This window comes from Arachis hypogaea, chromosome 8, assembly GCF_003086295.3.
Source record: "Arachis hypogaea cultivar Tifrunner chromosome 8, arahy.Tifrunner.gnm2.J5K5, whole genome shotgun sequence".
NCBI classification, from domain to species: Eukaryota; Viridiplantae; Streptophyta; class Magnoliopsida; order Fabales; family Fabaceae; genus Arachis; species Arachis hypogaea.
This window is the reverse complement of record NC_092043.1, coordinates 16,051,047-16,066,746: the sequence shown is the minus strand read 5'-3', so window position 1 is coordinate 16,066,746 and position 15,700 is coordinate 16,051,047. Positions and strand designations below refer to the sequence as shown.

Here is a 15,700-nt window from a genome sequence, read left to right as displayed (position 1 = left end):
ATTTGGGGTTGCTTTGATCTAATTTTATAAATTAGTCATATTAATAGTTAATTAGGACTATTAAGTGTATATTGTGATACTATTAGCAATAAAAGTGACAAAAAAATTAATATAATTAATTTAAAATTTTTAAAGAACGAATTTAATTAAAAAAAATTTCAAGATTCAATTTAAAAAATAAATGATCTTTTAAAAACTAATTTGATTATTTATTCAAATACAATGTGACAAAAGAAGCAAGAAACAAAGCACTCAATCATAATATTAATCTTTATAGTTTTTTTTTTGGTATTTTAATCTTTATAGTTTAAATGAATGATGTTCGCTGTGGGACATTTTAAAGCCCCTTTTATAATTGATGTGTTTCTCTGCCATCTTATGGCCAAAAAAAAAAAAAAGAAAAAGCCTAGGTACTCTTTCACCTTTATTTAGTGGTAATGCATTATTACTCCATAATAATGCTACATCTTTTTCTTGTGTTGTGCTTTCATTGTACAAAAGGATTCAGAATAGTTTAGCGTTATATTAAAAGAATTGACTCGACCCAAAAAAGAATTTCAAATAATCAATGTTGAGTGCACTTCAACGTAGAAAACTTTTCATTTTATGCATGCATTTATTTTGCGCGTCACCTTGACACCTTTATCCCTGTCCACCATGTTCATAAAATTTTTCAATAATGTTTAAAAAATAATAAAAAATTATTTTAAATTATTTAAAATTATCTTATTTAGTATTTATTAATTACCACTAAAATAATTATATAATATTAAATATAATAAATATAAAATTATAGATATTATATATATAATTATAAATATTATATCAAATAAAATAAATTTAAATATTATTTCGCTAACAATACTATTTTTTTAAAACCTTTTGTTAGAAAGGACTCCTTCAGTAACAGAATCTTATGCCTGAGGAACAAAGAAATGAACTGTGATTTAAGAACAAGAGCCTATTTAGTTTGCATTGCATTTTAAATTTTATAATTTTCAAAAGAAAAAAGTGAAAATATTAAAAAAATATTTTTTTTATATTTTATTTTTAATTTTTTTACAAAACCATGAAAACAAAAACTAAAAAAAAGTGAAACTGAATAGAGGAATGGGCTCCAATTCAACAAACACTTTTCTCGTTCTCAGAAGGGCCTCTAGTGTCAAACAGAATAATGGGCTATTTTTTTTTACATAAAATTTTAAAGCATTTTTATATGTAGCAGAGGCCTAGACCAAGTGGTAATCATATTGCCTCTTAAACAAGCTGCACCAAGTTCGAACCCCAACTGAGACTGGGAATGAGGTTTGATAAAACCTCAAAGTGTGGGTGCGTAGATGTGTGTGTTGTGTGATACCTAGGATTGGACTTGACAAAAAAAAAGTATTTTTATATGTATAAAATCAAGATTAAATTAGTCATTGGGTTTTTTGGCGGATAGATATCCTGGTGCAAAAAAAAAATCAAGATTAACTTGAATTATATGAGGATTGATTTTTTAATATTTAATTAAGATACCAATGGGTTAACTTGAATTTTTTTGAATGGTTAATCACTCATGAGCTTAAGTAAAGTAAGTGTTAGAATTCTGTATGAAAAACAAAATAATAAATTAATCAAAATACGAATAAAATAGATATAAAAAAATAAAATTTTTCAAGGAGGTCTTATAATTTTTTAGCCCAATTATAATGGGCTTAACCAATAAAATTGGCCCATACGGAGCCCAAGTCCCAAGAGGTTTTGGTCACTGACTCTCGCTGGAAAAAAGCTTGAAAGAAAAGAAAAAAGTGGAAAAATTTCTGTAACTTTGGGGGTTTTCCGTCTCATATCACATCGCTGACGCCGGCCGCATACGGCGCTTTCTTCTTCTTCGTTCTCCCTTCGGTTCCCTTCGCTCTCCCTCGCGATTTCGTTCCTCAAGGTTTCAATAATACGCATGCTGTTTTTCAATTTCTTGTTTCATTTTCCATTTTTCTTGAATGTTTCGTTTCATTAAATTCTATTGTTCGCCGTACTTAAAAGTTGAACATCCTGATAAGTACTTTATTGCTTAGCTGAATTTGACAATTAAATGTTTGTTCAATTCAATTCACTTGTTGAATAGTTTTGTCACAGAAGCTTGTGGTTTGAATTGTAGTGTTATTATATGTGTGTGCTTGTGTTTGTTAGTGATAATGCTGATGCTATGGTGTGAAAATAGGTGTGCCTCATTGTTTATTATCAGTGTTAGTTTCCAATGACATCGTCTAAGAGGCCAAATGCGGAGCCAAATGGGAAAGCGAAACGCCAAAAGTCAGGAACTGGTTTTTCGCCGTTGGATTTTGCTCCGGGGAGTGTTGTTTTCCGGTTGCTCTGCTCCGCGTCGAGGATTGGGAGTGTTATCGGCAAAGGTGGTGCCACCGTGACACAAATCCGACAGGAGACTGGTGTGAAGGTTAAGATTGAGGAAGCTGTACCTGGATGTGATGAGAGGGTTATTACTATTCTAGGTTCTGATAAGGAGACTGAGGAAGTCACTGACCAAGGAAGGGAGGTTAATAACAATAACAACAACAATAAAAATGATGATGATGAAGCTGAGAGCAAGGAGAAGGAGATTGGGGCAAAAGACGATGCAGACAATGATGAAGATAAGGGGTCTGTTCCGGTTGAAGATTTGAAGAGTGAGAAGGGGAATTCTGCCATTCGGAAGGCTCTCTCGCTGGTTTTTGAGAAGATGGTTGAAGGAATGGAGGAGACAACAGAGGGGGATAAAGAAGGTAGTAAATCCTTGTCCTTTGTTTTTAGGCTACTTGTCCTTTCTAGTCAAGTTGGATGCCTTCTGGGGAAAGGTGGTAGCGTAATAAAGCAAATGTCAGCTGATAGTGGGGCACAGATTCGGATCCTTCCAAGGGACAAACTTCCACTGTGTGCGTCGGATTCTGATGAGCTTGTTCAGGTAAATGATTGTCACTCTGTCTGAACTAAAACAGCAAAAAAGTGCATCTCGTTCCACAAAACTACCATTATTAATGTTATTTGAAGTTGCAAAGACCTTGCAGGATTGTTTGCTTGGTCAAATACTATTTGATTCACTGTCAAAACTTAAATGTAACTTCCTACTTCTGTATGTGTGCTTTTGCATGTATGCATAGTACTCTGTTTAAATCCTCTTCATGCTGTTTTAGCATTATTTTTCATATGTATGCTGTGATGTAGATCACGGGGGGAATCGACGTCGTCAGGAAAGCTCTTCAATCTGTTTCTCAACAACTTTTGGAAAATCCACCTCGGGATCATGAACCTCTTCGTGCCAATCCTACAGGACCATCTTCTCATTCAGCTGGTCAATTCCCACCACATAACCGTTCTCTTGCTGCACAAGGAGCGCCTTTTGCTGCAGGACCACGTGATATTTCTGTTTTTCATCCTGGTCCTCCTGTAATTCCCAAATTTCATGAAGGTGCCATGCATGGACGCATGAGGCCTTCACAGGAGATGCTTACTTTCCGTTTATTGTGTCATGCTGAAAGAGTAGGAAATGTTATTGGTAAAGGTGGAGCAATCATAAAGGCTGTGCAACAGGAGACAGCTAGTGAAATTAAGGTTATAGAAGGCAGTCCAGATTCAGAGCATTGCATTATTGTCATATCTGGTCCAGCGGTATGGTGCTAGTATCTCCCCCCCCCCCCCCCCCCCCTTCTTTTTTTTTTTTCCTTGAACTATTGTTATGGAGCTGTATTCCTGTTTATGCTGATGCTTAGATTAATAATCGCAGCACCCAGATGATAGAGTATCTCCCGTGCAAGAGGCTGTATTTCGTGTGCAGAGCAGAATAGGAAGGTCTATACCTGATCCCAAAGAGCATAATATGTTAGCTAGGCTTCTTGTTTCTTCCAATCAAATAGGTTGTCTCCTTGGCAAGGGTGGTTCCATCATAACCGAAATGAGGAAGTTATCAGGGGCCCATATCCGTATATTAGGCAAGGATAAGGTTCCAAAGTGTGCTTCAGAAGATGAAGAAGTAATTCAGGTGGGATTTCTACCAAAGTTTAATGCTCTTAAAATTACATATACCATTTTATATCATCTGACTATTGTTTATGTAGTGATTGCTGATATCTTGTAATTATTTCACTTGAATTTGATTGCTTTCCTTGGATTTAGGAGATACAAGGTGGATGTTGTGTTAATTATACGACATACTAACCATGTTCTCTTGGGTAAATAAAAAACTCATTGTAAAGTCATGTGGATTTTCAGAGCAGTTGGAGTAACTTTTTGATATTCAGTTATATGGTTGTGATTTTTCTGTTCACTAACAAGGTTGCTCAGTTATTATTAATTGAAACAAATTTTCACATTCTAGTGTTATTGCAGTCATGCTTCACTTTCTGCTTATCTTTTGTGATTTTTATGACAGATAAGTGGAGAAGTCGAGGCAGTGCACGATGCACTTCTGCAAGTAACCACAAGACTAAGACATCATTTCTTTCGTGATGCATTTCCATCTATCAATTATCCTTCCAATTCTCCATTTCTAGATCAAGGTCCTCCATTCCCACCGTACTTTGGAAGGCGAGGACTTTCACCACCAGGGATGTATTCTAATCTAGGTCCACCTCCACACGGGGGTTTTCCTCTTGATGATGGTCCTCCTTTTATTAATAATATACGCAGACCAGGCATTCCTCCTCATTTATCCGAAAGAAAGCCTTGGGGTCCTCAGGTATTAGACTATTGTCTGTCTTTTTTCGGTTCTTGCTAAACCCTTTGCAGCATATTTATATATAATTGAGATTAGATTTAGGTCATCTACTATAAAACCCTATGGTTCATAATTTCTTAATGGGTTCTCAATAAAAATTAGAACAAATATATTCTTTCAAAGTTCTAGTTAATCTATTTAATTTCATATTTAACATCAACTGCGACTTCCTAGTTCAATCCCTGGCAGGGAAGGTTTTTGTTTTTAATTATAAAAAAATTTTAAATTCTGGCCCAATTCTAATTTAGGTGCTGATAAGAACCTCGTTCAAATCAATATCTATAGTGGAGGACAGATTACGGGCAAATATGTCCTTAACCAAGCCAGACTAGGCAGTATAGTCTTGTTCTCTAGCTGTAATATTTCTGAACCTCTAGCATATATTTTTATAAGAAGCCGTTATGCTTAAAGAAGCCATTATTTGACGGGGCTTACCAGTTGTTAAGAGTTATGTTGGATATATTGTTTCTAGGGGTTACTAGAAGGTGGTGGACCCATGGGCTTACCAGACTTTCCAGGAGGCCCTCATAGGAGAATTCCAGGATTTGCAAGGTATGTTTTTTGTCTTTCTTTTGTCAATAAATTTCTTGCTATAAATTTTCAATTCCCCTTCCCATTTTATAATTATAATATTATAATAACTGACTTTGTTGTGTAGTGGGGGCCAACCAATTATCACTAGTACCACTGTTGAAGTAGTTGTTCCTCGAAAGCTTGTGCCTGTAATTTATGGGGAGGATGGTGAATGCCTAAAACAAATACTTGAGGTGAAACTACTTTTGAAAATTTGCAATTATAATTTTGTAGCTTATATCTGTTTTTTACTGTTTACTGATGGATTGGTTTTGCGCTTTCCATACAGCATAGCTGTGGCATACATATACACATGCATTGATATTCTTTTTGTTTTCAATGCTCTAGGAACACTCAGAAAAGATATCTTAACATTGTTCATATCATTTGTGTTTTACTTGTGTGATAGCTTTGATATGTATTAATGTGACTCTGACATCAATAATGCACGACTAAAATGACAAGATCATTAACCCCCTGTTCTATTTGCTTTTAACTTCAAATGTGCTGTGGTGTGATTGTTGATGAAGTCACTGCATAACACTTTATGATTTTGACATTTCCAGATCTCTGACACAAATATCAAATTTATGGATCCAAAGCCTGGAGCTGTGGAAACCAAGATTATAATATCAGGAACCCCGGAGCAAACTCATGCTGCCCAAAGTCTTATTCAGGCGTTTGTCTTGAGTGAGACAGAGTCTGGTTGATCTCTCTACTTGGGTAATACATTGTTTATTTTACTCTGTAGCTGCAATTGAGTTCATTATTTTCCTTACTGTTATATCTTGATGTCACAAATTGTAGAAGGAAAGCAGTGTAAAGTGTTAATTGTCATCTTATAGAAAAGACCATTCCCCATCTTTGCTTTTATGCACACTTGGGTTTTACATTCCCAGAACCAAACTTCAAGATACATCATATGTTGTCGGATAGATTTACATTATGTCCAAAATGGTATTGCTATTCAGTGTCAGAAAAATGAGAGAACTGGAACAATGAAAGGCTGAACACAAGAAAGAAAACGAAAAAATGGTGTATTATTGAAATGGATTCTCTATCGTAAGAGGCAGACGGTGAAGTAGTTAAAATCGTAAGGGCTATTTATTTAGGAGAAGCCTTATTTATATGCTAAGTTGCTAACTGGCTTCTAACTAAGGAAAGCCCCGTTAATTAGGGGCCTGATCCACATCAATGCCCAAGCACTACCCCCCCCCCCCCCTTTTCCCAAAAAAAAAAAAACAACCAAAATACAATAAAAAGGGCCCCAAGGGATAGTTTGGACTTTGGAAATTAAGTCCCCAAGGCTTGGAAAATAAGTTTGAAATTATGCTTAAAGCGTAGTTATGATTTTCGGCTCACAAGCTCGTTATCTACCAGTCTACCACCACAGCCTTCTGGCCAATATGAGTCTTGGCATAACCAATGCAGTTTTGTTTTTTTCTGGGTACTGTAAGCAATGTAGTTTTACGTTAATTAACTTATCATCTTGCCTTCCGTATATTTGTTCATGCTTTCACCTTTGAACCTGTATTTAGTAACTTGTACCTCTACGTGTCTACTAAAATTTCTGATTTGTTCATTTCATCTTTTCATATTATTATTATTATTATTATTATTATTATTAATGGTAGAAACATGGAGAGTAGTGATGAGACATATCACATGTCTATTGTACATGATTGACGCCTCATATATTTATGACAGTAGCAAGTGGAGTGAGCATGATGCTTGTTATATTGTTTTCCAGCAACTCACCAGTCATGGACATAGTTGTCGATTAAGTTTCTGGATGCTGAACTTGATTCTTGACACTTGATACTTTCACTATGCCATTATAAATATTCTCTTTTGATGCAGATACAATATAAATGAATCAAGTGGGTATATGTTACCATCAATGGCAATGTTAAATGATGATTGATGTGCTTAACTTGGCAAACTAACATGGGGATTGATTATTCATGACATATATACACTAAAACTGCATGCTACATTCTTTCTTTCCCACAGGACACTGATAACATTACATTATCCATGAACTTACTGATAACTTATTAAAACAAGAAACACACAAAAATAGCAAATAAACAAAGAAAAACAATATAATATAATAACACATGGAACAAGGTATTATTGCTGAGGCTTGAAAGGCTGATATTTCTTGAGATCTTGAGCAAGGCCTTGGATGGATCCAGCTGCTGAAATAATAGAAACAATCAAGCATACCCAGCTCAATATCTTGAGCCATGTCCATGTAAATGAGAATCTTTGCATATTTGATTGCTTTATGTACATCTCAATGGGGAAGTAAACCGTTAATGGCCAAAATGATAGTGAACCAATTAGGCCAAGGAAGTCATTGAAGAATGGGAACATCATAGCTATCAAAGCAGTGAAGATAACATATAAGGTTCTCCACACCACTCTGAACAAGTTCACACTGTAGGTTCCACATAGTGGAAGGTTCACAGAGTGCTCTGCATTCACAAACTGGCTATTGCTCCATTTTTCTTTGCTCCATTTCTCTACGAAACCAAATATGGGCTGGCAGAAGACCTACCAACAACAACAATAATAAAAGCATTAACGAGTGACCTCTAGGTGAGTATCGAGAGATTATGCTATTGGAGTTGGCACTTTTCAACTAGTATCTTTACATAAAAGGCTATTTTAGTCAAATTAGGGTTTCTTTTTACCTGGTATGCACCGATCAAGTGGACGGCTATGCAGACGTTGGCAAAGTCTATTAGCCAGAATGGCTCATAGAATCCGAACCCTGTGAGGAAGTTTCCCGGTGCATCGTTTCCAAATGCGGCATAACCTATGCAGCCACATAGCACATAAAATATGGTTGTGGTCATGATTCCAATCAAACTTGCTCTCTTCATGACCTTGTTCTCTGGAGGGCTTGATTTCAGGGTATCCTGCAACCACATAGACTCCATTTCTTTAATTACTACTTACTATGCCCATAGAATATTGTGATTGTTACAGTTGTGGTTAATGGTGTGAAACTTTTCACTCAAACTCATGGACAAAAATGTTTGTACTTCTCTTTTTATAAAGATTTTGTCTTTGATATATATGTAAAAAATTATTTTGATTTAGGTCCAATTTTTTCTTCTCTTAACCTTGAATAATTGTGATAAATTGGTCTCAGAAACTTGAACGATTATTTGAATGATTACAGTTATACTATTTTGATGTAAGGATCAAAATACAAAAATAAGAGGAAATAGGGATTAGACCACCCAAAAAAAGATTATACAGATTAAAACAAAAAAAAAAATCAAAATTTAGAATGTTTTCAAAGATTAAGCTTACTTAAAATCTCTCTTCTTTTTTCCCCCCTGCAAGTTGCCATTGGTGATAGCGGTTCATGAGTGTAATGGTTCATACTGTTTGTTTACAAGGAATCTTTGAGGGGAAAAAAAAATAGTGATACACATTTCTGTGATACCATTGTGACAGTGATAGGATTTTCCTTAGCTTTAGCATCTTTTCTTGGACCTTTTGGTAGAAAGGTGTAATTTAACTTTACTACTACTTTTTCCATGATAGGTTTTAATGAAAATCTTAAGAATCTTTAGTTTTGAATAGTCATAGAACATATTCTACCATTTTGATGGCTGTCAATATTGACTTTAGCAAAAACCCATCAATATCAGATAAGTTAAGGTACATATTATTCTGATTAATCTTTTATCTACCCCTTTTTTAAGAATAATTTGTTTACATTTATTTAAGTGTCAAATGCTATTAACAGAAAATGAAATTATTTTTTAATCATACACCATAATATTATTAAATCGTTTGGATTTTATATCCATTATATCAAAATTAATATGCACTAAACATATAGAAAAGAAAAATATTAAGCAATATATTATGGGAGTCACTCAAATAAAAACGTTTAAAACATTTTTTTAAAAATATTTTTTAATAATTAAAATTTTATATATGTAATCGATTAAACCGTAATATTTCTATCATAATTAGATCGGACAAACCAATTTGACCAAAAAATCGATGAACCAAATTTTAAACTAGTCTAAATTAATATTTTTTTAATAAAAAATAGCTATAATATCCTATTATAAAAATAACTAAAATACACATATATATATATATATATATATATATATATATATATATATATATATATATATATATATATATATATTGAAAATCCTAAATTTTAACCCCATGACGACACAAAGAGAAGAAAAAGATTAGAATTTAGAATTTTCAAAGAAAAAATATATATATAAATATAATAAGAGTATTTTGTTATTTTCTATAATAAAAATATTTTAGTTATTTTTTATAAAAAATATTAATTTAGATAAATTTAAGATTTAATTCATAAATTTTTTGACAAAATTAATTTATCTAATCTAATTTTTTAAAAAATAATACGATTTAATTAGTTATATATATTAAATTTTAATTATTAAAAAATATCTTAAAAAAATATTTTCAACCTCTTTATTTAAGTGATTTTCGTTTATTATACTTAATAGTATATTAATATTTCTATGGCCACCTTTTTCATAGGGACAATTTAATTTCGATTAGTCCCACTCCTTCATTATTAGTAACTATTTTTGGCATGCAATTATAACAAACAAGAACGATGGGGATAACTATACCAATATAGAAATTAATGATTGTTTTTGTAGACACCTGTCAAAACCAGATAAATGAATGTGGCTGTTTATAGCTATATATATGTTTATCTTTATTAAGTGGAGTTTGGTTTGATTTGATTTGATGGTGTATGTGGACAATGCAAATACAACGCATTAGAATAGACATGTATGTGTTATAATCACCAAAAGAATATCTATTCTTTATATATTATATTATTATACACGCATTTCACGATACTACTATATATACTTTTCTCTTCTTATTATATCGTGAGAACTGACAAGTGACAACACTTGAATTTATTATATTCTTTTGTTAGTTGGTTTTGTGCATTTTTTTGGTTGGTGTTTCACACTAATTATTTTACACGTATACTAATTAAACATGATAAACATGAATCACTAAATCAATTATTTATATAATTAAAATAAACATATATATTTAATATATTAAAAATAATATATGTTATATAAATATATAATAATTAATTTATGATAAAAACTCACGTACAATTATTTTTATGTAAAGTTAATATTTAAAAATCGTTAGATAATTTGATAGATATGACTAAATTTTTCAATTATCAATTTTATATAAAGACAATTGTATAAGACTCTTCACCTTAATTTAATGATTAGTTTTTGTTATATAAATTACACATATCAAATCTTGAAAGTTCATTTTTCTTTTGAAATTCTTTTTTATTTTTAAGGACACATTTGGCTTATTCTCTAACATATGTGTTCAAACCTTTTATAATTGTAGGCATGCATAGACCTTTTTATGTAAATTACGGAATTACCATAGTCCATAGGTGATATACATGTGCCGTAACTAAAAGGGCAACAATATTAAGCCAACAAAATTTAAGGGTGAAAAAAATATTAAAACTATCAAACATAATTTAAGGGTGAAAAAAATCACATCAAAATTTTAGAATGGTAAAATATATATATCGATACGATATACACAACTTAATGTACAACATGTTTATAGAAGAAAAGTTAAAGTAAAAATCATTTCTAATTTTTTTTTCTAAAGATAAAAAAGCTCTGATTCACGATTTTATAGGTGAATATGAAAAAATTATGTCATTTTTTAAAATAGAATTCATTGGCAAGTAAAAAAATCATTTCTCAATAATAATATTAACAATAAATAAAATAATTAAGACTTGCCTGAATCTCAATGAGGACATTAGAATAGGCATAAGCAAACGCAATGTCACCAATTGCTTGAAACATCCTCCAAACTTTCTCTGTTCCGGTAACGTCCACCCCAACTTGCACGCCGGTTAGCGTCGTCCGCGCCGTTTGTCCGCCGCCACCTTCACCGTACAAAACCCGAAACACACATCATGCAACTCTCTCCATATAAATATTAAGAACATCTTTAATGCTTAATTTTAATTTTATTTTATTGAGTCTCACAAAATATTACATAAATATTTATGAGATCATATATCATAAAAATTAATTTAAGATTCATCAATACGAGATTTGTTATTTTAATATTTGGTCTCATCTCAATTTAACAATATTACAAAACTCAGGTGCAGTCAACTTCACATGAAGTTGATAACTGAGAGTCGTTAGATAAAAATTTAATCAAATAAGCTAAATTATTTAACGGTTCTCAACTATCAACTTTACGTAAAGTTAGCTGCACCTGAGTTTTCACCGATCTAAAAAGTATTTGGTTAGTTAGTTAAAGCTATTACCTGCTACTTTAGCTATGGAGAGAGCAAGGCCAATGGAAGAATAAGCAAAAGACATAACGGCAGCAACAATGGAGAGCCATGAGAGTTTGTGAAAATTTGGAATCTGGCTAAGCACGATTTGAATGCATGCAAAGATGATCATAGATGGGTTGTTTGATATGTGGCACTTTGCTTCATGCCCATGTTTGTGGAAACAGTTCGACCTTTTCACAGCCCTGTACATATCATTTCAAAATTAGAAAAGAAAATAGTTATTATGATCACTACTAATTAATTAATTAGTGAAATATTTCTTTTAGTAGGTTTAGCATGGGTATTGCAATTTTCAATTGAATTTTTTATAAAAAATATAAATTTAGTCTTTTAATATATTTATATTAAATTAGTGAATAAAATATGTAGAATATATTCATATTAATAAATAAATTTGATTTTAATATCATGAGAAAATAAATAAATTTTAAAATAATTTAATTTTTATATACTATTAATATAAATATTTTCTTATAACAACCGATTAGGAGTTGCTGTAATGGTTAAAATATTTTTTTTCATATATGATAATAGACGCAAGAATTAAAAAAAAGGGTAAAAAAAATTAGAAGAAACAAAATTAAACAAGCCATTATTCAACATAGAAGAAGGACTTGATTTATAAACATATATAACAATATTTAAAAAAATAAAAAGTTAATTAAAATAATTTAAATTTATCTTATTTAATATTTATTAATTATTTCTATAATTAATAAATATTAAATAAAATATTTTTTTCTCTTTACTATTTCCGAAAAATATAAGACAAAGTACACATTGTTTGTGGAAATTAGCATTAGTAATGTAAGATATTTATTATTTAAGAGCTTTTATTAATTAATAATAATCATAATCATAATTATACATGGAATAAAACACAGCGAGTTACGTGTCATGTTATACACGGAATAATATGTGAAAGTTTAAATATGGAGAAAGAAATAATTATTAATATTGAAGTGAATTGTATAAGGTTTTTATTGGAAAAAACTTACACCATACTGATTGAAGCAGTGATCGTGTAGCCGATTGTTACACCGACAAGATTTATATACTGAGCTAATCCACACAGCTGAAACTTCTTCCCACCTTAAAATCACCAAATTCAAAAAAAAAAAAAAATCAAACACAAATATATGATAGATCTACCTTTATGTGAATTTTATTTACTTTTAATTAATTATGCTGTAAATGAATTATGGGTAAAATTAATTAAATTGATTGTTTTTATTAAATGTTGTCACGACATGAATGCATGATGATGTATATTACGACTCTGGAAAGTCCAAGTTTCAACAACAAAACTTAGGTTATAAATAAGATTTACCTATTTTGTATCTTAAATACACATCGATATAAAAGTAGTTAAATGTGAAAAATGGTTAGATATTTTTAACATAGTTAAATATTTATTTAAAGTGAAAACTCAGTCAACATCACGTAAAGTTGATAGTTGAAAGCCGTTAAATAATTTGAATAATTTGAGTAAATTTTCATCTAACAATTCTTAGTTATTAACTTTACATGAAATTTTCACATTTATCTAATAATTTTGGCTTACTAACTTTATATAAAAATTATGATAAAAGTGACTTTTCAAAATATATATATACTATTTGCACGTATGATTATTTCGTTAGAAAATAGTTAATAAAAAAATAGTAAAAAATAGTGAAAATTTATTAGTTAATAAATATTAAATAAGATAAATTTTAACTTTTTTTTCTAACATTATCGTCGTATTGTATTGAAATAGGATGAAAACTCAAGTGCAGTCGACTTTACGTGAAGTTGATAGCTGAAAACGGTTAAATTCACGTGAAATCGATTGCACTTGAGTTTTTACTTTAAAATATAACGAAGACGAAAGAATATAGAAAAAATGACCTAAAGTAGCCTTGACGACGTCGGAATAGGTGTAGTTTCGCTTGCCGTGGACGGGGTCGGGGGAGCGGTAGCAGTCGGCGAGAAGAGTGGAGGTGAAGTAAGTGATGAATGAGAAGGCAAAGAGAACCGCCGGACCAGCCACCCAACCCATTTGGGCAATGGCCCATGCAAGTGATAACACTCCTGACCCTATCACCGCCGTTATTATGTGAGCACTTGCTGTTACCCATGTACCTTCATCAATTCAATCAAACCATACAATTATCTTTATGTGATTATCTTTATGTGAAGTTGATCCTTTTGAACTATAAATTTATAACTTATGCGAGTCTCGTATACAAAATTTATTTTTTATTAGTAATTAACGAATAATATTTAAAAATATAGACTAAAAATATACCGGTTCGCTTGGTTCGTCCGTCATCGTCGAAGTTCTTGGTAGCCTCTCCAAAAGCTTCGGGTGTTTCTATGTACATGGTATTCTTTTGGAACTGATCAGTATTCATGTTTGTGAGTTGGTTTGAGAGTGCAAAATTGTGTTATTGAAGAGAGAAAGAGAGAAAGTTTGTGTTGTGTTTTGGTTTGGGTTTTGCCAACAAAGATACTTATAGTAGTTAGCACAATAATAGAAAAAGAAAAGTAAGAAATGATACAATAAAATAAAATAATAATGTACAAGACTGAGGAGGGAATTAAGTCAAAGGGGCAGATGCATGGGTACGGCACATGTCAAATTAGTGATGGGTGATTAGGAATAATCTTCCATTTTTTTAAATGAAATACTAAAAAATTTTGTTTATTTAATTTAGTCAAAATATTCTACCGTCCACATTAATTATTTAATTTAATTTTTATATCACTATTGTCACCGTTAAAAAGAGTATTAATTAATTGCATGATTGTGTACTATTAATTACTGCATTAAAATAAAAAAAAATTATTATTTAATATATATTTTTAGAGTACATATTAAAATTTTTATTAATAAAATATTTTATTTTAATAAATACATATGTTATATTAGAATTTAAACTATCAAATTTATATATATATATATATATATATATTTAGATAATTATTTTTAAAAAGATGTCTTAGTAAAAGTAGTTATCATATTTTTATAAATTTTTTTATGGACATAATTTTATTATGAACACATGCTAATAATCTTTAAAATTAATTAATTTCTTTAGACTAGGTAACTTTATTCTTATAGTGGTTAAGAAGAAGGAAGGAAAAAAAAAGTTGGTTGCTTTATAGAAAATGAACTAGTGATTTCAATGAGACAAATACAAAATAGACTTTAAGATGAGCCAATTGAAGAAGAGAAAGTACAATACAAAATTGAAAAGCAAGGGCTAATGGGGTGTTAGGGTTTAAAGGGGCGTTTAGAAAAAAAGAGGTGGAATTTTAAGAGGCCTTAGGAACCATTGAAGGTGGCAAAATGCAGGCTGGCATGTGGGTCCCACTTTTAAGGAGGTTTTTGTTTTGGTCCATCCATTTGGGAGATTCTTCTTTATTATGGCAGCCACTGAGTAATAGTTCTCTCTTTGATTGAGAGACATAGATCCCTCTGACTAGGGCACCATGCATGCCCTCATCACTCTCTAATTCACCATTGCTTTTTGTTTTGATTCCAATTTGAGTCTTGCTATAAAAAATTGTATTAACTTAGTTGGATTAACACTTAATTAGTTTAAATGGTATATATTTCTTTTTTTTTAATTGATTTTAGTTGTGATTTAAATACTACAACAAAAATTAAATAATTGTAACAGTTTTATAAAAATTTTGCGACGGTTTGAAACTGATGTTAAACGATTTTTTTTATATAATAGATTGTCACTCTTTAAAGTGCCAACAAAATTTATTGATAATAGCGATTTTTAAAATCGTCGCTAAATAACTAATATAATTTTTCAGTTGTCTTAAATTGAGGTATGAAAAAATTGATGTTAAAAAAGTGATATTTTCTATTAAAATTGGAGAAATAGAATTACTTAAAACAAATTCCTATAGTTCATTAAAAAAGTTAATATTTATTTTTATTCGGTTAAATGTATAATTTTTTATATATC

General features: G+C 30.9%; 2 protein-coding genes across 3 annotated transcripts; one reads left to right on the top strand and one right to left on the bottom strand.

Moving 5' to 3' along the window:
* Positions 1-1,759: 1,759 nt before the first annotated feature.
* Positions 1,760-6,239, top strand: LOC112706307 (RNA-binding KH domain-containing protein RCF3). Of its 2 annotated transcripts, XR_011864593.1 has the most exons (9): positions 1,760-1,924; positions 2,204-2,941; positions 3,202-3,645; positions 3,761-4,015; positions 4,406-4,711; positions 4,999-5,106; positions 5,223-5,302; positions 5,409-5,517; positions 5,890-6,239. XR_011864593.1 is itself a non-coding variant. In XM_025757558.3 (8 exons), the coding sequence occupies exons 2-8, from the start codon at positions 2,240-2,242 to the stop codon at positions 6,031-6,033; spliced, it is 2,040 nt and encodes a 679-aa protein (XP_025613343.1). In that variant the 5' UTR covers positions 1,760-1,924; positions 2,204-2,239; the 3' UTR covers positions 6,034-6,239. The 2 variants fall into 2 exon arrangements, 1 of the variants encoding a protein (XP_025613343.1); XM_025757558.3 differs by lacking the exon at positions 4,999-5,106.
* Positions 6,240-7,257: 1,018 nt separating this feature from the next.
* Positions 7,258-14,281, bottom strand: LOC112706308 (amino acid permease 6). Its single transcript, XM_025757561.3, has 7 exons — positions 14,023-14,281; positions 13,623-13,856; positions 12,731-12,824; positions 11,700-11,914; positions 11,158-11,306; positions 8,023-8,250; positions 7,258-7,882 (listed from the first exon to the last, which is right to left on the bottom strand). The coding sequence occupies exons 1-7, from the start codon at positions 14,126-14,128 to the stop codon at positions 7,457-7,459; spliced, it is 1,452 nt and encodes a 483-aa protein (XP_025613346.1). The 5' UTR covers positions 14,129-14,281; the 3' UTR covers positions 7,258-7,456.
* Positions 14,282-15,700: the final 1,419 nt, after the last annotated feature.